We start from the raw sequence: 24,024 nt of genomic DNA, 5'->3' as shown, positions 1-24,024 counted from the left end.
TATCCTTCTAAGAGACAGCTTATTCCTGTGGACCCCCTGCCTTAACACTGCTGGGTGTAATTCAGCATGACAACGCTGTCTCCTCCCAGGAGAGGTATTCCAATCCAAAGTGCTCCTTGGTATGAAAACTACTTTCTAACCCAGTCTAAAGGCCTCAGTGCAGTCCCAGGTGTGGGCTCATCTGTGTGTGTAGAGCCCCTCCAAAAAGCTGCCCCTGAAAACGCCTTGGAGGAAGATGGAAAGGAGTCCAAAGAGTGCAGAGAACCAGAAAAAAAAACAATACGTAGCTGAGTCTTGCATGTGGGCCTATCTTTTGCCCAAAGAACTGTGTGAAAAGTTTGACCTGTGATTTTTGCCACCAAGAACTCATCACAGCTGTCCCCACACCAGGACTGTGTCCCCACCACATTCCCCATCACCAAGAGCAGCAGGCTGGGAGCACATGTGACAATGGCAAATTAAGGGTGCTAGCCTAGTGCCCCACGCACACTCCTGAGCACAAGTGCCAGGGATGCTCTGGAAGGGACACAAGAAGTTGGCAGCTGCCTCCAGCAACAGAGAACAAGTATCTTGGGCACCAGACACAACAAAATACCTTGCTGGCTCAGAGCGCAGGAGGCTAGAGAGAAGTGAGGTAGTGACACAGCGAGATGCAAGGATGACAGCCTGTTTGCAAGCAAGAGGAACAAGCTCATTTGTGCGTAATTCTGCAACAGCAGTCCATGAAGTCAGGATGTGACCTCATCATGCTGCTGGTGATTAGACTCCTTAACAGCAGCAGTGCAGGGAGGAAAAGGTCAAGAGCAGATGCCTTGGGGCCAGCCACGTGTGCTGTGCTGCCCACCTTGCAGGGCCAGGTTAACCCTGGATCCAGGCTAGGTGAATATGAACTGGCTGGTCTTTAAGAGACATGTCACTGAAGAGGACACGCTGCCTCTTAAGGACCGAAGGGCATTTGCTCACTCCCACAGCTCAGATCAGAGGCACCCTGCTGAGCAAGACCACGCAGTTTCCTATCTAAGGTTTTTATGAGGGCAGGGGGAGCCCCTTAGGGTTAGAGCAAGTGGCTTTTCAGAGAAACACAGAAAATAGGGTTGGGGAGAGTCATCAGCTTCCACACAGAAGATCAACACTCACTGTGTCACTCCAGGAACAGACTTCCTTGCTCTCCAGGTGATGTGCTAGCACTTCCTCACTGCTGCACTATTTTTTCTTCCATTTTTCCCTGTAGTTTGAGACCAGAACATCATCTCTTATCCAGCATGAAAACAAAGGATGAATTTGTTCTTTCCTCCTTGCAGTGACCCTTGTAGAGCATTCTCAGGCCTCTCCCACCCTTTTTAGACTACACACCACAATTCTTCCACGCTCTGCAAATTTAACAGGCCTGTGCTTGTTTCAAATAGCATTACTGAAAATACCACATAGCACAGGACCTGTGGCATCCCACATGCTTCTGGCAGTCGTGGATGAAATCCACTCAAAGGCCATTTTCACAGTCTGTTGATGACAATGATGTGTCAGAACTATTATCGGATTTTTTTGTAATATGGGGAGCTAGCTCATACCCATGGGACTAAGCTGTTTGTGCAATAATCACTTCTCAGGGTATAGTGCTCACACATTTTGAATCCCCATCAAAAATTATGTCAGATTAAACTCCAGGAAGATAATACGAGCAAGTTCAGGCTAGTGTGGGAATGCAGAAATTGGCAGAGATTCCCAAGGAGCAAGGCAGGGTTTCCGAGCCAGGTCTTTCTGAACTGTTGTGGAGCAGGGCTAAGCCGTGCGGCAGAGCAGCTTTGCAGCACCATCTGCTGCCTGCTGCCCGCAGGTCCACAGCTCTGCACCATCGTCAGCTGTGTGTTCGGATGCTGACAGCACCATCAGAGAAATACCTCGCTCCTTAATGTCACAAATCTTGCAATTACTGATTAGAACAAGATGTCTGTGTTCTCCTCCCTGTTTTGGGGGAAACCAGGGCTCACGCTTCTCATACTGTTTTCTAAACAGAGCTGAAACCAGGACAATCTGAAACACAATCTCACATCCTCCTCAACATAGCTCTAGCTGCCTGTTTTAAGACGTGTTCAATACTGCAAGTATGAGCATCAGAAGCACCAACATACAAAATTTAATTGCTGCAAATACTTATTTAGGTTTTAAACAAACTAATGCCCAGATGGCACTTCTCTTTGCAGTGACCTCCCAGCAACAGTCCAATGCATCTGACTTCATCTGTGGTTATGTGAGCATTTCTCCAGCAGATCCCAGCTCCTCTTGCCCGATCTAATCTTTCAAACACCCATAACAGGAACAGGGTGCTGCAAATGAGCAATGCACAGCAAGAATACCTGCCAGCCAGCAGGCTGAGAACAGCTTGTGCAAACAGGCTTCACTTCTAAGCCGGCAGCAGCATGACCTTATCCTTTTCTTCATTGTGATATACAGGACTAAGTCCAAAGAAATAAATCAGTCATGCATGTGGAACAGTTCTCTTCCTCTGTGCCCTATACTATGATGCACCTCAGGTACGAGAGCAAAAGGAAGCCCCAGCACATGTGGCAGAATGAGGGTACAAGCTTAGTTATCTGTGGCAAGACAAAAAGAGGAAACAGGAAAAGAAGAACCAGGGAAAAGCCAGCACTCCTCTCCACCCCCAAATCCAAGAATACCGTGTTCAGAGTTGTTTTGTAGTTTTCTTCTAGGACCATTTCCTCTCTCACCACTGTCCAAGTTCTGGCCAGTACGACCTACCCAGGACCTTGACAGCATCTGCCTCTTCAGTCTGACACCTCTGACAGCTTCTCCACCTCACACACAAGGTTTTTCTCAGGAAGATCAGAAACTTGTGCATGGAATAGCCAATAGTCTGCAAACATCTCCTATCAGGCAGAGCTGCGAAGAGAATTAACACACACACCCCCCCAGCCAAAGGCAGCAACTATTCTCAAGGCTGAGAAAACAGGCAGCAGGACACCACTGCAGATCATCATGATGTGCAGCTTGCCATGTAACTGTCATGACTGGTAAAAGTCTGAGAACAGAGCTGGCTACAGATGCTATCCCCCACTGTGCTCAGTCTGCTGCAGATGTGTACAGAAGAGATTTCTGTGTTTGTTCTTAGAACTTGCCTTGTTAATGTTGTTGTAATATTGACACAACATTCAGTTCAAAGCTGTTACTAGCAAGTGAAAATTGAAGCATTTTATTGAATACATTTTTTCATCTTAGCTTTTAGAACAAGATATTTAACAACATTAACATTCATTTTTACATCATATGTCACATGCTCAACTGCGCTACTACTTTAGCTACAGCTGCATATTGTCTGCTTCCTCAGACTGAAGATTTATGGTGAAAGAGGCACTTAAACACACACAAAACCATAAAATGCAAGTAGGTTTTACTAATGAGGCAGACATTTTGCTGCATGCACCTCTCCATCAGAAACAAGTCCAACTTTAGCAGATACCAACAGCATCTTTTGTCTTTGTCTAATTTGGAAGCTGTGTTACACAGAACAGGGAAACAAGTTAATCTATGCAAAGTTCACTGGAGCAGCAAAAGCAACAGAAAGTGCTTGATCTAGTGAGAAAACGTAAAGAGAACAGAAGCTTTGCATTCCAAACAAAGGATTCCCACAGGAATGAGAGGTATTTGAAGATGTCCACTTCTACATCTGGAATTAAAAGCTGAGATTTCTCACAGAGAAATGCAAATCAATTAAGCAAACCAAGAAATGTTTGGGGAGGAAAAGGAAAAATATTTGGCATGCAAACACTAAAATGTTGAGCAGCTCTGTGGGAGTCATGTCCCATGGACTGAACCAAAAACATAATTAGTCTATTGTGTAGATAAACACCAAGCTCATGTATGATTTTTTTTCTCATCCCAAACATCTCTTGGACACTTGCTGCCTAGCATCCTTTCTACAAAAGTAGAGTACCATACTGATAAGTCAGTGTGTAAAGACACCTGGGGGAGGGATGTTTAGCAAAGTATAAAGTGTTTCTTCAAAAGTGCATAAGTAGTAAACAACAATTCTCTGGGTTTGTATGTTTAGCATGGTACCCAAAGACACCAGCCATTTTACACTGGCAGTTTTAGTGCTCCCAGCTGATGTGATCTGCTTGGAAGCTGAATGGCACCTGCCTGTCAGAAGAGCTGCGCACATGTCCTCATATAGGTGCATTTTGCAGCAGCCAGAAAGATGGACACCTGGTTCTACCAGTCTGGTAAGGAAATGAGAGGGTTCAAATGTAGATCACATCCGAGTCATGCTGCTGAACCTACAGGCAAATCAAATAGGAAAAATTAGTTTCACCCTGAACTCCTAGTAAAAAGCAAAATAACTCCCTTTGGTCTGGTTCTTCCTTTACCCCTGACCCTGTAGCCTTTTGCAAGATGCTCTGCAATAGCTTTTTCTTCCTTCTTAAACCATATTTGCCTCACCTCTGCTATTTGGATTAGGTTAGTCGTAAAAGTAGCTTATGTTACTTGCGTTAGAAAGAGCTGCTTTCTCATCTGTTGCTACACTCAACTGTGTTCCTTCAAGTTCTAAGCACACAACCCTAAAGATTCAGGTCTTGAATGTTGTAATACTAGAGCCTCTAACTGATGCTAAAAACCCTCAGTTTTGTTCATATAAAACAGCAGCAAATACATCAAGCTCTCTTTATTCCAAATACCTTGCATAATTAGCATTGCCTAAAAAAAGCTGATTTCCTTCCCACTGTTCAAGACTGCATGCCCTTACAGTTCTTGAATACATACTAGATTCTCTATGCTAGTGAAATTTAAAAGCAAGTTGTTTTTTCATAAGACCCAGCTCATTAGCTCTTCAGGACACTTTGACAGAGAACACACTGGAAGAGAACTGAACTGTTGGAAGTCTAGGCATTTATTGGTATCTTACTCCCTGCCCCTTAAAACCAGAAGACAGGCACAGTATGTTTTAAGCTCTCTATACCTGGGAGCACATTCTTATTTCCAAGCATAGCCGATATAAATAAAATTTAGCACAGATCCTCCTACTGCATACAGGAATCTGTTTCATTTACCAAGGCTTACAGCTTTGCTTTCCAGCTTAGATCATAAGTGAGAAAAAAACAGGTGGCCTCAAAAGTTATAAACAGCCCTGAATGGTGTGCAAATGCAGAATCTCCAAATTCATGCAACAGTCATGCATTGACTGAGAGGCTGGACAAAACAGGTCCCTAAAGCCAGCCACTCTTCACCTCTCTGACTCTAAACTTTCAGTCAACATTTGGGAATTTACTTACAAATCTGATTACCTTTATAATCTGTTTTCTGGTTCCTGTGCCCACACTGTTGGCAACAAAGGAATTTGCTTGAAAAGATGACTTTTCCACTGGCACTGTGTGTTGAGTTTTGTTGGTACAAGGCCAGCGGCTCATAGTATTTAACAAGTAAGCAGGGAAAGGTCTTTGAAGATTTATATCCAATGAATCTCCAGTTTCAAAGGTTTTCATCCATGATGGTGTCTTTAAAAGGAAAGAACACATAGATTTAATGCCCGCTTTGTATCAACACTCATTAAGCCAAAAAGAACATCAGACACATAGTCAGAAAATAAAGGCCTCATCTTCCTCTCTTCTCTCTCTAAAACTATTGACCCAGAGCCATTTTTGCTACATGTGGAACAACCTGGAAAGACAAAGCCAGCCCTATTTTTGCACTGGTTCAGGAAGAGGCTGGAGTGTTTATATAAATAACAAGAAACTTATGACAAAAATGTGGATTTAGTTCCTCACTGCCTTAAAAAAAATACACCAAGACTTTTATGACTTTCAGCAAGCACAAAGGCATGTGAATGAGAATGTGATGCAAACTGAGGAACCACAGTGTTTTAAACTTTTTAAATTTAAATGTGTTAAATTACAACAATTTAGTTTGCTCCAAGACCTTAAACCCTTACTGTGATTTCATAATCTGTAAAATAAATTATCTTCTGCTTATGGCACTGGTATCCCACCCCAGAAAAACGTCTTAGATTTTGTTTTGACATGAATTTTCCTTGCCTGTGTTCTTACTTTCAGTATTTTACCATCAAGGGTACTAAAGCATGTGCCTTGAACCGAAATACAGCAACTACCTTCGGCACACCCACACTATTTTCTTTTATGGTTCATGCTGAAAAAAGTGACAAGTGTTTAGGGTACCTACATTTCCTAAGGAACGATCCAAGGATCCCAGTACTTCATTCCAATGAGAGTAAAGCCCAGACTGTTTTTCTTCTAGTTTCAAAGCATGAATTTCAGACTTCAGTTCTTTCAGTCGATCTTCGAATTTTCTGCTCTTTTCCAAGTAGTCTAGCCTATAGTCCACACATTGGAGACAAAAAGCTTATTGGCATGATATAGCTCAAGAACAGGTGTGTGCAGAAGGAGAAAAGAGGAAGTTCTTTGTTTCATTTTGGTTTTTTGATTGGCAAAATGAAATCTGGCACATGTCAGCTTGACTTCCCTGACCCAATGAGAAGGGGGTTCACATCTACCCTTCAGCATTCACTAAGTATCTTACCACCAAGCATTTCCTTCCAGACCAAGAGGAAAAGCCTCTCGACACATTAGATCAAAGCAATATCATACTTCAACACTAGAGGGAAACTTCTGTCCTCTGTCAAGTTGCTACTCCGGCAAAGTACTTGGCCCCTGACATAATGCTCTGCAACACAGAAGGGTTCTGGATTTGTGATGGCTTGATGCCACCAGAACATTTTTCCTCCATGTAAATAGCTAATCGTACACAGACATAATCCACACAAGCTCGGTAAAAGGCCTCCAGCCGTATATACAAGTAGGAGGCCATCCCGAGTTGTTAAAAGGATGAACTGTGATCCCCAGAGATTATTTTTTTCTTTTCTGTACTTTCCTTTATTAACACTCTCATTTATTTACACCATAAGAATACTGATACCTCTCTCTCTCTATCTCAAAGGATAGTCTCTTGAGGTCAATGTCCTTCAAATCCAGCTTTATGGATCCTTTCTCAAAGTTGGCATCTCTGGTGTCAGTTGGCGAGTACTGTGGGTACTTGACCATGTGCTGAAAGAGGCAACACAAGCACTGTCAGTAAGATCTGGTGGTTTGATTTTCGGTTTATCTCCCCAGCTTCTGCAAGAATGCTATGCTGATCCATTTCATAAGTACCCATGGATTCTGAGAGAGATGCTCCTGCAGCCCTTCTCCTCTACCTGAGTGGCCCCAGATGAACTCCTGAAGTCCATAACCCACAGATCCAAGTATCCTGGCTGTAATGTTCCTATCTATTTCAGCAGAGAATAGAAACCCATTCTCAGGAAGACTGGAGCAGAAGGGAGAGTTGGGGCACGCAGCCTTAGCACTGCCTTCTTGCTGGAAACAGCTTCATCTGCTTTGCCTAAAGACACTCATGGGCAATTCACATGCCAGGACAGCACAGCTGGCTCAGTACAACCACCTCCACAAAGTACTGCCTGACTGAGATGGCACAGTCAGTATCTGGCAAGAATGCAGGAAAGAAAATCTCCACTCACTAAGTCCCAACACCAGTCCTGTTTTCTACGTTTGTCTCTCCTTTCTTATCATCCTGACTCACTGCCCTGAACAAATATAAATTCCATCCAAGCTACACTGTGTTTAAGCACCAGTTGGTCCTTATAGGTGTTTGTCCCCCAGCTGGATGCAGGCATGCCACTACTCAGCTTGATGGGGGCTATAAAAATGCAATCAGCATCTGACAATCTCTGAAGATGAAGTGGTGCCCAGTAGAGCAGAAACTTACAGGATAATTAAGTCTGGTTATGTCTAAGAGTTTCTGCTTTGCTTTCCGTTCAGCCTCTCTGGCTTCATGCAGATCTTGTTTCAGATGCTCTGCTTCCTTAGCTCTGTAAGACAAATATCCTGACATGAATGATGATTTCCAGTATAGAGCAACGCATGGATTTCAGAGCCATGCACCTCACTAGCTTCCAGAGAACAAGATCCATTACTGTGAGTGATTCCTTTACCCAAAGACACTTGTGGTAGGATGGTCACATGGAGAACTAACGGGACACAGCACGACACATGCTTTCAAAGACCATCCTGAACAAAAATTAACATGTTTTTTCTACCCTAATTTCCACGTGCTTGGTTATGACCTGCTGATACAGATTCTTCAGGCTGTCAGAGATCTTCCCTGAGGTGGGAAGAGGCGCAACATATCTGCTTTTTATTTTGGCAAGCTTTTTAGCAGTACCCTAAAACTAACAGAAGGCCCTTAATAGCAAGGTTAAAGATCCGCTGTCAGCGCTGGTCTGCTCTGCATCTTCAGGCAGCACAGCATTATGGAACATGTAAACACTTATAGAGTGGGTCATATTCCACACAAGTTTACCTAGTTTACACTCCTCAAAGATCTGAAAAGGATACAAGAGACCATCACTTCATACTAATGAAAACAGCCTCATAACTCACAGGGTATACAGACTGGCACATAACTAGGTAGCCGGTGCTCTTTTGATAATGCTAAATAGAAAATGCTTCTGCATTCTGGATCTTTAATATTAAACATGTCTAAAGCCTTGCATCTGATCTTCTGTAAACTTCTTGAGCTGCATCACAACCACTGGTACCAGGTGGAACAAACAAGACACAAGAAGGCTTGATCACTCTGAAGTGTTGCTTTGAGAACAATCCCTCCCTTATGGGCTTAGCTCTGAGAAAAGCAGTACCTTCTCAAGCCAGCCATCACATTAGGGACCACACAAGCCCACTCAATCAAATCTAACCTCCGGTCAGACTCCTTCACCAGCTTCACTGCTATCAGCTCTGCCTCCCGCATCTTTTGCTCCATCAGGCGTTTCTCCTCCTTGGTTTTCAGAGCTGTGATCTCCAGCCTCTGTCGCTCTTGCTCAGCTTCTGCAGCATTCTGGGCCAGCAATTTTGCCTCTTCCTCTGCAATCTGAGCTTTCTCAGCCAGCAACTCTGCTGCTTCCTGGGATCGGAGCTAAGAGGAAACAATTTTTCTAAGTTACACTGTCTAGCATCTTACAAGGTAACCCCTGCAGGCAGTCAGGAAGAGGACATCTTTCCCCAAAAGATCAGGTGATAAAAATATTATTCCTTAAATAAAGAGTATTGTAAACATATTTGGTTTGGTGGGTTTGGTGTTCCTCCTCTGCTTCAGAATTGCTGAACTTCCTTCCCGCCTCTCACCTCTGCAAAGCAAGGAGACACATTTTCTTAGAGGTAGACAAATACATCAACCAAAAATTGAAGTGGGCCCCTTACAGTTGCCAGTGCACCATGCCCCTTTCTCCCAGTTTCAGCTCCAAGGTTGCTTCCTTTCTTCTCTCTTTGCCTGAAGAAAGCACTGTGAACCAAATACAGGGAACAAACCCCTCACAGCAAATGGACGTTACGGCAGATCAGAGTTGTCAGGTATTGCAGCATGCCCTCTTCACCAGTGGTCTGAAACTCTCCAGCCTTGTCTGAGCCATAATTCCTGGTGTTTCACAGGAGTCATATGAAAAAAAATATGCTTCCAAACCAAGAAAGCCCATCAAGCTCAAGAATATGCAGACTAATGAGCTACTCACCAGGGCCTCGTTGGCCTGCCTAGCTTCATCTTCCAGCTGGAAAAGACGCCTTTCCAGCTCTTCTTTGGCTCGCTCAGCTTCTTCTCGGAGCTGCTTCTCTCTGGCCAGCCTTTGATTCTCCATCTAGAAACAGAATGAGCAATACCACGTTTGTGGGTTTGCAGCAGAATCTCATCTGGGCCTGAGGCAGCACAGCAAATGAATCTAATGAAGAATGGATGGCTCTCTAGCTGATGGACTGATATTCACCAGAGATGCAGTGCTGAAGCTGCTTGCACTTTACAGCACTGAACTCCTCTGACAGGTAATACTGGTTATTTCAGACTGCTGGGAGAGCACTTGGATCGATCTGTTATGTACCCCAAATCTTTGCAATCACCTATTCAGTTTCACAAACATCACTTACATCCTCAGATGCTGCATATACACTAGAGCTGTTCCCACATTCAATCCTGCTGCACTTTCTCACCTCCCACACACATATTGATGCAATGCATGGACAGCAAGGGCATCAGCTGAAATAATAATCAGGGTTTTCAACCATAGAGGAACAGAAAGAACCTACCTTTTTTCTAGCTTTTTCTTCCCTGGCTTGTGCTTTCATTTGCTGGATCTCTATTGAGTCTACTTTTCTTCTCCTCATAAATAGGTCGTGGTTTCCAATGCACAACTGCAAAATCTGGATAGGAAAAGCAAAGCAAATGTGATTTTGATGTACCTGTGCCCCAGCCAGAGGGACAAAGAGCCCCACATTGGCATCACAGGACAGAAGCTGACAATTCTGATTTCAGCACAAGTGCTGGCAGTTGGTTCCCTTCCAAGAAAATCAGCACCCAGGGCAGGCTCATACCCAGGTAGATAATAGTTTAGAAAAGTTCATAACAGGATGAGGGATTCCTTCTGTCCTTCATACTCTTCCTGTTCCTCCATCCTGAATAAGAACAGGCAATAGATCTAGGCAAAGAGAACACAAGATGCAGCTGTGGGAATGGTCACCTGTGATGGCCCCTCCACAAGCTCATTGAGAAGTGAACCCCTGTGGTTATGTTAGGAAGCAATCAGTGATGAGAAAATTAGCCAGCTGATTAGGTCCCTTCCCTGTTGCTTCTCCCAGAAAATGAGCAGCACTAGTTGATTAAGAACCCACAGCAGCCAGATAGGCAGATGCTGCAGTAACTTTGCACCTTTCCACACACTACATCCTCCCCTTTCAGCATCTGGATTTCCACTTGTGATTTGGGCCTTCTTTCACATCTTGCTTTCCATCCATCTCCCTTTCCCAAAGAGGACGAACATATGCACCCTGAGTTCCCAGACAGAATAATCCTTAGGAAAACAACACTTCCTGGCCTCTCGATAGGTTTTACAAATTATATTTCTCTCTCAGGTATCAGTCAGTATTGCCAGGTGCACTTTTAAAGAACGAAAGCAGGACACTTACCAACTTGTTCACTTTGAGTTGAGAGGAAAAGAACTTGAAGACTTCTGCTTTTTTGTCAAGAGGTTTAATAGTTAACTATACAGGCAAAAGAAAAGGAAACACAGTGAGAAGGGAGAAAAACAAAGCTGAAACTATTAATACTAATGCAAACTTTAGCCCATCTACATTTGTCTCCAGGGAAGCAGTGATTTATGCCACAAATGTGGGGAGAGTGATGCAAAAATGTTCTGCTCAAAAGAATCAGAACCAGGGCTGCTGTTACATAGGTTCCTCATCTGCCCCCATAGCAGGCTATGTTAGAAGATAAAGCCTCCCACAGACCCACCCCAGTGCCAGTTTGGATGGTGGTTTTCATAATTATACCACCTGTGCATTGCAAACTATACGAAGAACACTGGAACAAGCACTGGTTATCAGGAAAACAGAATACATTACTAATCCCCAGAAGTAGTTATATTCTTAAAGCCAAGGAGATGTCAAACACCTCTCTGAATACCAATCATTGCAGGTGTAAACAAAGTATATTAAGGGCCTGAAGGACTTGTTCTTGTGACCATCAGATAACAGTCCTGGAGCTCCTGCTTTCTCACATTTTCAGTCCTATCTCCCAAGCTGCTTCCAGAGGACATGAAGGGCTTTCATGCTGCCAGGTCAGTACTCATTGTTTCACTTCATATGTTGTGCTCTGTTTGGCTGCATAACAAAAAATGGCTCCATTCTATAAGATCCTGTTTTCTGTGACTCATGGGGTAGCTAGCACTCTATTCCTATAATTAATTTGCAATGCAATGTATAATTTCAGGCCACCTGAGTCACCAAGATCATAATGTCCTACAGCTCATTTCAGTCCGTAGGTAACAACTGGTTGAGTGTGTTGCCTTGTGAGGAGCAGGGCTGTGACTGTGTCACTGAACATAGTGGAGCTTTGATATAGGGCTGCCCAATTTCCCAACAATAGGTAGTTAAAGCAGTTTATTCACAGACCAGAGGGGAAGTTTAATGTCATGCAAGGATCAAAAACTTTGTGCAGGCAGAACTCCTGTAGGCTGCCGTGCCTAAATTAATGTAAGCACGTCTAACTCCGGACAGCAAATCTCACCCTCAATGTTTTGAAAAAGGCCCACAGAAAATGGAACAGGTTGTGCTGTCCTTTGGCCAACAAATTCCAAGTATTCCAGTACCAATGTAGTTTTTCTGGTTTTGTTTTTCTAATTATAGCCTTCCATGATTTCTAATGAGACTAAATTTTCACCCACTCCCCATTGTACTTTCTACAAGTGAAAGACAGGCTCTGAAATCACAGCGAAATTGCAATGGTAGGGTCATGCTGAAGACTGAAATCATGCACTGACAAACTGGCAGAATTTAGACAGAACAACATGTACATATCCCTGCATGTGTCCTCTTGCCAGAGTGCTTCGAGCTTCATCTACAAGGACAGGTTCTGCATATGAAAGCGGCATTTCTGCTGAGATAACTGAAGAAGCTAGTCACAGCAGCATTCAAAATATCTGTCTTTTTCAGAGATCAACACACATGTTTTGCAAAGGACAAGCAGCAGGGAAGGAACCAGAACAGTGGGCTCCACAAGTTTGGAGAGCTCAGAGCAGCCTCTGGCTCCTAGGGGAACCGAGGTTATGCAGCACATCTGAAAGGCAGGTCTGTTATTTTTAGTTTTGTAACAAAGCTCCCTAGGATTTTCCCCTTCTCCCCCAAATTATTTAAACAGAGACAGCTTTCAGCCTGTTCCAAGAATCCCAGTCCACACCCATGCTCATATAAAAAGAATAGTATATCAAAGCCATCATACCTCTTTCTCACTATAGGAAATGTTTCTGATCGCACTCCACTCAAACGACTTATTTGGAGAGAACCTGTTATTAATGCTGTAGATATGAATACCTTTGGCATCAACTCCAAGTAGGAGATCTGTGTGGTTTTTATTTTGCTAAAAAACAATAGATATCAGTAAATGCCATTTATGGTGACATTAAACAACCACAGACAAGAACTACACTTATTCTAAGACATTGATAATTATCTGTATTTTTAGGAAATTGATTTTTCCACAAAATATTATGAAAGTTGTCACTGCTAGCTAATAAACCCACTCCTCTAGGTTGACTAGAGCAGCTCAAACATTTAGTCTATTTCTCCTTCTTCCTATTACATACCCAGAGCTACTTGAGACCTTTGTCAGATTGTAAAACATTAATCTTAACTGTTTTATTCACCTACTTATTTATCAGGCAAGTAAACCAAGCCAGCACAATTAGTATACAGCCTACCATCATCAGAGAAAAGCAGAAGTCAGGAGTCCCAGTTCCAAACTCCCTGGAGGATTTTAAAAGGACAGTACCATCATCTACAGCAATTGAAAACTGCTAAAATAAAGCACTTACAGCAATTGGAAAATAATTGACACCATACATTTCCAAGTCTTGGGCAATTTTCAGGTAGTTCATCTCAGCTTCATCCCTAGAGAGTAAGGCCATGATTATACTTGGAGATTCCTTTCCAACTTTTCTCTCCTAGCTGTCTCTACATTTCCCACTTAGAAAAGAACAGGCAAGCTGGTCCTTTCTACTCTCTTTAATTTTGCCATCCTACTCTCAACAATAGAAAACAGATAATAAAAATAGCACCTCTACAGAATACAGACAGTAAAGCTGTATCTATTGTGAATCATGTACAGTGTAATCTTTATTAAAATTCAAGTCCAGTCTTATCCTTGTGTTAGTTTTGCCACTCCATTATTATTACATCTTGGAAACCTACCCTACTATTGTTTTCCATGACATGAGGATATTTCTTTCAGGAAATAGAGCTCATTGAGAAATGAGGCCTGAACAAATTCTAAACGGAGCTTTGGGCAAAGGCCAAAAAAGATGAGAATCTCTCCACCCACTGTTCCCTTCAAGGTGAGGCATCAATAAGTCTTGAGGAAAATATTCAGTAAAAATAGTGCTAAGAAGCATCTAGAACAGCCAAAGAGAAATTTAACCGAAATGCTAGGAGAGGCAGCCTTGGGGTGCCAACAGCTCTTATTTCTTGTTTAATTGAATTTCCAGGCGTGATGAGTATCTTCAAGTAGCTGAATGTCCACATGGGCTAGCACCAAAACTCAGTCCTGGAACTATGATGCTGTGTCTTTACTGTTTTGGTTTCTTGCTAAGTACACTGACACGCTTTTGAGCCATGATTTTCATAAGGTATAAAATATATCAGATTCATTCTTTTTATTCTAGGGGGACACTGGTGTGATGTAGCTCCAGAAAGGCAGCTGCTGCACAGGGAAGACACATCAGCAACCCCAGGTAGCTAACAGCCTGAAATGAAAAGGCTAAACTCTCAGGGCTAACTGCAAATTCAAAAACAACTCAAACTTTCTGCATACATGGACTCTGATGAGACAGGACTCCTCTTTTAGCTATGTTAGGTCATGAAGCCCTCAGCTTCTCTGTTCACTTCCAAGTAAGTCCACTTTACAAGCACTTGGAGCCCTACACAAGACACTTTTTATCCTAGATGAGTGAGTGTTTTTACCTTTTGTTATAAATTAACCTATTAACATCACAGCTTGGAAATCAATATTTCCTTGCTCATTATACAAAAGCCAAATTTCACTGAAGGCTGCAAATAACCAGTTACTGAAATGTATGGGATTTCCAAAGAACAAAATTATTCCAATACCTGGCGATACCCCTGTGCTCAGCATACCAAGCAGTAATCTTTTCTTCCCACATCTCTGCAGTCAGCTGATACTGCCTGAGGACCTAAAGAGAAAGGAAGGAGTTTGGTTTCCTTTGAAGATACAAATACATGTGTTGCCTCTCCCAAGCAACGTGAATGCAGCAATGCAGTTCACAGCTCGGTCATTTTGCCAAGCTCAGGGCAGATGCAAACAGTTTCTAATGCTCTGGTTAATCCCACAGCAATATCTGTGTTGCAAAGGGTAGATTCAAGGATTTGGTTTTATACAGAATAAAGACTTACCCTTTTGGGTAAAAGTTCATCCTGGGCTAGAAAGCCTGGCTCATGAAAATTTGGGTCATAGTCACCATACTGTCCCAAGAAAAGAAAAGATACTTCAGTTTGTTGGATGCAGAATGCTGAAGAACTTATTGTTTGCGTAGTTTGATGCAATCACTTGAGACATGTTTTGTTTTGGTTCTCCTGTATACAGGGTAACACATAACAAACAAGCTCCCCTAATCTGAGCTGTCCATGGAAGTTACTTCCAGCCTTTGTGCTATGCACATGGCTCCTATACAGCCACTAAGGCGGCCTATAACCTTAGACTTCAGTCCTAGCCTGCAGCTCTTGGTAACTGCAGATGTGAAAGAATCTCCCATGACTGTGTTGTACCCTCCTCTGAATTACAGGCTATGTTCAGGAGTGTAAGCTCCCCTACTGCATATAGGCTGGGCTGCTGCAGAGGGACAGCCCGGCTAAGAATTTGTGTTCACCTCCTGCTATTGTGTAAGTTTAGCTCTTGGTGGCATGAAGTGAACTGTGTTCTGAGGGATACTGAAAAATATTATGTTCTTCCATTGTGAGCTCTGGTATCAGCACCTGCTGTATCCATGGACATTTTTTAAAACAGGAAATAATTCTAGCTGGGAGAAAAGATTACATTAAAATGTTGGGTCCCTGAGTTGCAAAAGCATAGTATATAATACCAAAATCCTTGTATCTAATGCTTATTTTTCTAGCTGTGCCTATAAGTCCCAGGATGACCTACTACTTTAATAGCAAATTAACACTGCAGTGTTTTACATACCACCATGTATATGTGGTCATTAAAAAAGAAAAAAACATTAAGAAGAGTACTTCTATGCACAAACCTTGGCCTGAACAGCATAAGAAGCCAGTAAAACTGTTGCTTCTGGAGAACAATAGATTTCCTCATCCAGTATTTGTTTCTTAACCTAAATCAAGAGAAAAAGGGAGCAAGTTAAAGAAGCTCAAAATCAGGACTTATGTCAGGCTTGAAATGAAGCTAGACATGCCCGGACTATAACTTGGCACCAAACATCACCATTATGAGTTAACAACAGCAACAATAAAATGGCATTCAGAAACACAGAAAGCCTTTACTTAGCATTACATTTAATAAAAAAAACCAAACCCCAAAAAAACCCTTTTGAAAGTTAAAGTATCTTAATTATAAATTCATAGACATGCCAGTCAGCTATCTCCACACATTTATATACAGAGTCCTGAAAAAGAATGTGGTATAAAATATTAGTTTTATTGTCTGCAATTCATTCCTTTTAACAATTCTTCTTTTTCTTCCTGCTTTGGAAAAGTTAACTTTACAACACATGAAACATTACATTTTAGGTTGGAAGGGACCTCTGGAGGTCATCTAGTCAAAGCAGGTCCAATTAGACCAGAGTGCTCAGGGCTGTCCAGCTGACTAATATTGCCAAGGACAGAGACATACTGAAAACTATAATAGTATGTTCTCAAACTTTCCAGAAAAAGAGAATAAAGGAGACCCCACAAAGGGAAGCTGACTAACAGAGTAATTGGTTCATTAAATTACAGTGGTCTAAGCACTAACAAAAACAGAGGCTTAAAAATAAAAGCCTAGTATAAATGGTGAAGAGACTTTTAACACTCTTTTTGTTTTAATAACCTGTGGTGCTACCAAGATCAGACATGTAATAGTTTGTAAGAAGTTGCTTGATTTTAAATCAGTTAGGTAATTTTTAGTTGAAAACCTAAAAAGGGAAGGGGAAATTAATCTTCAGAAATCCTCCTCTCAGGTGTAATGTATTTAGCCTAATAACAAGCACAAGACAAGAAAATTTTGCATAATACAGTCTTAATCATTTCCAAAAAGAAAAATTACTTGAGATAGCATTGAGCTATCTTTACAAAAATGCTTTGGCACTGTAGGTACTGTGAACTGAAATGAACCATCAAGAAAGTTTTTCTTTTAAGTTTAGTCCCTGGTGAGCATAATATACGAACCTGAGTATAGTACAGGGAAAATTCTTTCTAAGCTGTTAAAATGGAAAGAATGAAATGGCTTTTCTTCCAATTTGGAAAGCTCCAGTTTTCATACTCCATGGTGCAAATCATACGTTTCAGAATTTAAAACAAGATAAATCTCTCAATAAGTGTCTGGGGGTTTTTTTCCTGATCAGTTCTTACAAGGACATTTTGATATACTTCTTTATGAAGGAACCAAGTACCTAATCTTTAAACAGACAACATTTAGCTTTAGTCATTAACATTTATTCACACATTTTGCAAAAAGCTGTTATGCCACATTAATTTGTAAAGGTCTAAATAGTCAGTAGAGCTGAAATCTGTAGGCATCCAGATGTCCATACATGTTTTTCCTATTAGCATCCAGGTGTGATCTTAAGTTCTTATAGTCAGGAAACTTTGCAAGTTCAAATTTGTTTCAGTCTTGTTTTTCTACTTTGGAATGAGAAGAATTTGCTAATTGCATATCTGCTAGTCAAGGCAGGTTCAAGGAGAAAAGAAAAAAGTGAAAAAAAATCAGGATTAAAAGACCAGGAAGAGAGTTCTGCCCCTCTCATTCCATTCCAAAATTAGCTTAAGAAACAAATTGCCAAGTGGTTAAGGGTTCTGGATGGAGTTCTAGTTAGTATATTAACCCTCGGAACAACAGCATTTTCCCATTACTTCATTAACACATCCTCCTCAGGGAACAAGTGTATTTACTGTGTTTATTTACAGATGCAGACTGCATTTATTCCATACACCCAATCTACTTGCACAGACACATACTGCTGAAAGCTACCAGAATAAAACAACACACCAAAAGGCAGTAACTTGCAGAGGACTCCACAGCAACTCAGGAGAGAAGCTGGATGTCACAGACATTGGAACAAACAGCTGACCAACAAGTGACCATCCAAAACTCAATGCTTGCATGTGTACCTATTGCTACAGCCTGTTGCTGCAGCTATGGAGCCACAGCATGGCTTTTCCTGGTTGATGCATCTTTATTTTGATAATGAAGCATTACACTCCAAGCCTTTGCTCCTTCTACTTTTTAATGGAGCCAAGAGAACCCTAACATTTTCCGGGACAAAAGAAAACCAAATGGCAAATAAGAAAGCTGCCTCTGCAAAGCTACTAGCATCAATGCATGTGTGGGGTTAACTAGTACTTTTACTGACTCAGAAATTTGTAAATTTGTAAGAACCACCATGGTGTACAGATCAAGCTGTGTTCACACAGCTAACAACTCTGCTCTTGAGCACAGTATTGCTGTCCTGCAACACCTCAGTAGCTGCCTCTGTGGAAGAGCTGAAATGTATCTGTTCTGTTATCTGCAGTGAAGATTTGTCAGGGCTGGGGATTTATTCTGCTAGCATGAGTAGCAGGCACTCAGTTCAATGGGGTAGGAAAAACTCAAACTGGCTAATTTGACTGGTAGAAGTCAGTGTGTGCAAGTCTGGCTGTTTGAGAATACCAACACCATACCAAGGGAACAGCATTTCTCATCCAGGGCCTACCAGACAATATGACAATGCCTCCAGACTTCGTGTTTAAAAGGATCACACATTGTGGTGAATCTGCTGTTTGAGTTGTAGCTGTGTATGCTGCTCCACTCCTTCTGAAACTTGCTAGATGAACAAACCTGTATTTCAGAATGGCTAACAAATTCTACAATCTTTTTTCCCTACAATCCGAAATGAAGATTTAAGGAGGACAGGTTAGGGACTTCTTGTTTTCTAGTGATTGTGCCTTCTACAGTCATACATAACGACCTCCCAGTAACCACCTTGTCTATTTTTAGGAACTCACAAGTTTTAGTTTCAGGGATAGGCTGTAGTCACAAGTCTTGTTCCATCTGCAGCTGATATGGGTAAGAAAGCTTATTGTTCCCAACAGCTTATCACCATTCATTCCCTCTTCTCCACCTTCACAACTGCCACCGTAATTGCTTCTGTAATCACTCCCCTAACACAGTGCGTACATCTAATAACAGGTCTCTTCTATTTCTGCTCATTTTGAAAGAACTAGGTTAGGGAATGGTTACACAAGAGGTTACACCAGTAGGTTTAAGCTGATGATGACAAGGAGCTGTTGAGACTCTCTTCGTCCGACTGTGCTGCAGCCAGAGCATACCAGGTGATACAGTCCTCAAGACAACTTCTGAAGCTGATAAAAATGATGGCTTCACTTTGTACTTCTCATCCCTCACCAGTTAGGGCAAAAGCCTCACAGTTTCTTCAAGCAGTGACAGCCTTGCGTGGATCTTTTTCAAACATAGACTATAGGAGCAAAACAAGTCTGGAATACCCAGATGTGGAATTATCACCCAAACTTCAAGGTGTAAAAAAATCATTTTACATGAAACTACAGGTCTCGGCAATGTAACTCCCATTCCTAGCATGAACTGTAAGAGAAGTCATCAAGAGAACAAAAACCTGCAGAAGGCAAACAACATTCAGCTTACCAGTACGCAAAACCACAGCAATCAGGAGAGATATTTGTACTTCATAAAAAATGAGATCTTTACAGGGACACCAATCCAGCTTAAGCCAGCAAAATCATTCTAAGACTAACAGCTGCCAACAAGATCAAAGACAATACGAAAGGACTGGGGTGAATACAGAAGGAATTCATGGTTAAAAACCATTCCTGACCTGAAGGAAGAATAAATGCTGGGTAATTTCCTGTAATAGTTCCTCTTCTACCTTCTCCGGGTAGAATTTAGCCAAAAAATGAAAGCTAATGGGATCTTCTTTGGGGATTTCTTGATCTAAAACCTGTTTAAAGATAAAATAAAATCAGCAGCAAAAATAGTACATAACTGTCTCAAAATAATATTCCAGAGGAAAAATCAGAAAGCAGCTGATAATCCACTTGAAGCAGCCTTTCCATATTATAGAAGGAAGGGCAATACTGAGCTTTAATCTAACAGCAATCAGTACATACAGCGGTGATTGGTGTGTGATACTTCAGGCCAAATGTCATAGAAGCAAATAACACAATCAACTTTAGTCTTAAAAAAACCGACATCATCTAAAATTATGAGTTGTCACATAATACATTCCTTTAGCTCCTATGCTAAAAAAGTAAATCTTTTTATAAGTAGAAAATTGCCACACTTATTTTTTGTTTCCTATACCTTTTTGTCCATCTTTAACCAGGTGCACATTCCTTTTATTGTGTACTGCAAGCCAAAAAACCAAGTCTCCCTTAAACCAAGTGCTCGGCACACCAGATCAAACAAGTCCTTGCCCTTCCACTTCATCTAAAAGAAAGATAAAATTAAGTAAAACAGGTATGTCTTGAATCAATTGGCTACATTTTAGTCAAGCAAACCAGGCTACTATTTGCCCTTCTCCTGTAAACTCTTATTTCACCTTTAGTTTTTCAATGAAATATGCCTACTGCTGTCTACAGCAAAGATGCAATAGTTACAGTGCGCTATATCTCCTCTTCCTCTCCTCCAGATAAACATTCACAGAGCAGCTGTAGTCATTTAACCACAGCATCATCCACTTTATGAGCACAGGGAATGAGGATTGTACTATTGATTTCCTAGGACACTGCAAGGCTTTATTAATATTTGTAAAAATCTTATTCAATAGTTTATACAAATTGGAGAGACTGAGAGAAAGCCAGGGGAAATCAAAGGAGTGTCAGGGCACAGTGTAGAAATGCCAAACAATCAAAGCAAATCCATCTTCCACATACCTCAGCTATTTCAGTGGCACCAAGCCAAGCCTTTACACTACTCTGATTTAAATGAACAGGAGCCTGTCTTGTAGAGTAATTTACTAGCCTGGCTCCATAGAGAACAAACTTTGATTAAAGGTCCCAAAATTCACACGCATATGAGAACTAATTTTTTCACTGAAGAGACAGCACATCTGTTTCTTCTGTTTGGGTACATGTTAAAAATATTATTTTGTCTAATTGCATGGGTCAGCCACTAAAAAATTAATGGCAAACAAAAGAACTTCTGCACAATATTTGGATGGAAAGCAGGAAATCACCCCAGCAAAAGAGCAATATTTGGGGAGAAGGGAGAGATAGCAAAGGAAGGAATACATCAGGCTGGATTTGATAACAAAGGCTCTATTCTCTAGATCAAATTTTCCAAATCCTTTATTTCACAACTCTGACTGCAAGTGTTCTAGATCAGTAAGTCACAGAATTGCACTGCTTGTGATTAATCTATTCTGTCTGAGGGACCTAGTAAATGAAATTCTAAATGCCATGTCATTTCAAATGACAAGTCTCATTAGAATTGGCAGTCCCATTGGGCCTCAGTTTTCTAACTCCTCTTCTCAAAATAACTGTATCTTTCTTTGCTTTTGCTGAATGATTAAGAGTTAATCAGGCACAGTTCTGTCTCAATAGTGCAGCCCAATTCATTTAGCAACTGATCACTTGCTCTATTTGTATTCTTCCATATTTTTCTGCAGTCATGATTTCTCTATCCAGTTTGCTAGATAGCCATAACTAATAGAAGAACAGCTAGTTTTTTCATTTGATCATTTTTTCCTCTTCTTCCCAGAGATGTAAACCAGCCATTGTAGCTAAAGTAGTAAACTGGAGTTTACAAATAGCAAATCACATTTGAAGAGAATGTCCCAGAAACTGAGCACAAAAGTACCATTTTATAAACTATTTTATAAGCAACATCTTAGGAAAAGCTCTGACCAGACTTCTCTATCCAAGCCAGCAGTGTCTGAAAGAGCTGTGTCACAAAAAAAGAATTTTGTGGAGAAGTAGGTATACTTACAAACAAGCCCTGCACCATGTGCTGCAATGCTTATGAAGAAAGCAAGCCTACTGCTAATTTAGCAGTGTCAGTCAAATGGATTTCATGAAACAGCTTAAACAAATCTGACTATTCAGAATTTACACAGAAGAATGCATCTGATTGTAAGTAATCCACCATTTATAAAAATAATAGATCAGTTTTAAGACCATCCATGAACTGATAATCTGAACTTTTCCAGTATTTGTCTTGCAAATACAAAGGTCAGTCTTCATCTTTCTAGCATTCTGCTGAGGTCTCTTACCTCACAGCTGAACTCCATTTCAGCATCCACTGTTATAATTTTGACTTTAAAAGTCTTTGGTTGTTTCTTCTTCAGGCCTCGGATGGACATATTTTTTAGTTTATTAGGATAGCCACACCTGAAATCAAACAAGCGTTATGTTTATGGCTAGAAATCCAGTAACATTTTCTTGGCCAGATTCCAAAGTAGGATGAGCCCAAACTTGCAGAATAAAAGCACCTTTAAATATGCATTTTTGCATCCAAGACTATAAGAAAGGACGTTGAAACAAAACATTTAGTTTTGCACCTTAAAAATCAATTGCTCCAAGATGTCATTCCTGTCTTTCCTCTCAAGAGTTTGGCAAACACCGAGTTCCTACAGTACTAGGAATAACTTCATTCAGACCTTACGTTGCAAAATCCAGGGGCCTGCCTCTCACTACATCTAAGGAACCTCCAACCCAGCCCTCGTGCTCCATACAATCACCCAGTTCCATGCAATTCAGCAGTCTCTTGCAACAGAACTTTGCAATGGATGAATGTTTAAAGGTTTATAAAAGTAATACCCGGCTTTTTAATAATCCTGACAGAAGTGTGACATTCTTCACCCCTTTTACACATCCAAGCAAAATTCCCTTTCTCAGTAAAGGACTCTGCGGTATGTACCCACACCAAACGCATCCATAGAGACTCCACTTGTAAAACACGGTAGAGAGCTACATCACAGAGTAAAACCTTGTATCAAATCCAGCTCAATTCTTTTCCATCAGTTATGGCTCCTTAAGCAACTAAGCTACTAAGTTTCTTTACAAAATTACATCCTAACTCCCTGAAATAATACAAATGCCAAGAATATATGCAGTGAAATTAAGCTGAATTTACCCTGTTCTCGTGGGCATACTAACTCACAATGATGAAAGCCATTTAGAATACAAATTTTTCCAGTGGAGTTCTTGTCAAGTGAAATGCATTTAATTTTGCAGAAGCCCACAGAAAATTCCTTCACAAATCTTCTATTCTAAATGCAATTGACTGCACGCCATCAAGAAAATTGAGGAGACGTGCTATTTCCACATCACGAGGGTTTTGTGGATACCATTCAAACAAAATGTTGAAAGTTGGGGTTCAATGATAGTGTGAATTTGCACTATGCAGTTCTCGGGTTTATTTCTGAGCACAGGAAATCAGCCTATAAAGTCATCATCTTGTTTTTACTTTATGAAATTAACAGCTCAGACTTGCACAACCTAGTTAGCATCTGTGAACTATATAGGTCAAAAAGAGACTGAGGCATTCTTGGTTTCCTACAATATAAGACTATTACAGTGTGGCAGACTTCCAAACTCTCCTTAAGGAATTCCAAAATAAAGATCTAGTTTAAACTGAAAAGTTCCATTTGTCTGTACCTTCCAGGATTTTATAAAATATCTTGTCCCCTTCTTTGCTTCTGCTGAGCTCTAAATTGTCTTGCAAATGTACTGATTATTTTCCACTTACTTTGTATGTGCCCCTCATCCAAAAAATTCAGGCAGCTAAACAGGAGGTAAAATGTATGTGGATGTTTTTCTTTTCAAATTTTAGGGAAGTTGAGGCAGAAAACAGGTGGGTTAGTTACCAAATCATATGGACATCAGCAGCAGAGTTGAGAACAAGTACTTGAGACAATTCAGAGTGGGGAAGAAAAGCTCAGGAGGAAATTCATCTTTCTGACACCATCAAGACTAGTTGAGGAGTCCTCTCCCTCCAGCTGGCTCTGGTGAAGCTTCTGATGAAGTCTTGTTCGGTTTGGGCCAACACACTTCAGGAAAGACAGTGTGCTAACTGCAGAGAATCCAGATGAGAGCTCCAACAGCTAGAAAATAATCTGTCATAAAATGCAAGTACTGGTTAGTACGGAGAAGGGACAAGTGTGGTGAGACATTATAATGTCTGCTCTTCATGACCACAATGGTTAGGACAAGGAATAATGGGGGCTTAATC

The 24,024-nt window shown here is 41.2% G+C and overlaps 1 protein-coding gene across 1 annotated transcript; it reads right to left on the bottom strand.

Annotated features, from left to right (window-relative positions):
- Positions 1-4,256: 4,256 nt before the first annotated feature.
- On the bottom strand, positions 4,257-23,667 carry LOC104619203 (merlin-like). The gene is made up of 18 exons (XM_010284995.1): positions 23,660-23,667; positions 22,064-22,181; positions 20,155-20,280; positions 19,670-19,792; positions 15,875-15,958; positions 15,024-15,092; positions 14,721-14,803; positions 13,430-13,505; positions 12,838-12,975; positions 11,028-11,102; positions 10,152-10,265; positions 9,587-9,709; positions 8,777-8,994; positions 7,789-7,891; positions 6,943-7,070; positions 6,190-6,340; positions 5,298-5,507; positions 4,257-4,292 (listed from the first exon to the last, which is right to left on the bottom strand). The coding sequence occupies exons 1-18, from the start codon at positions 23,665-23,667 to the stop codon at positions 4,257-4,259; spliced, it is 1,983 nt and encodes a 660-aa protein (XP_010283297.1).
- Positions 23,668-24,024: the final 357 nt, after the last annotated feature.

The sequence above is a fragment of the Phaethon lepturus genome, unplaced genomic scaffold (genome assembly GCF_000687285.1).
Source record: "Phaethon lepturus isolate BGI_N335 unplaced genomic scaffold, ASM68728v1 scaffold19424, whole genome shotgun sequence".
Classification (NCBI taxonomy): domain Eukaryota; kingdom Metazoa; phylum Chordata; class Aves; order Phaethontiformes; family Phaethontidae; genus Phaethon; species Phaethon lepturus.
This window is presented reverse-complemented; position numbering and strand designations above follow the sequence as displayed.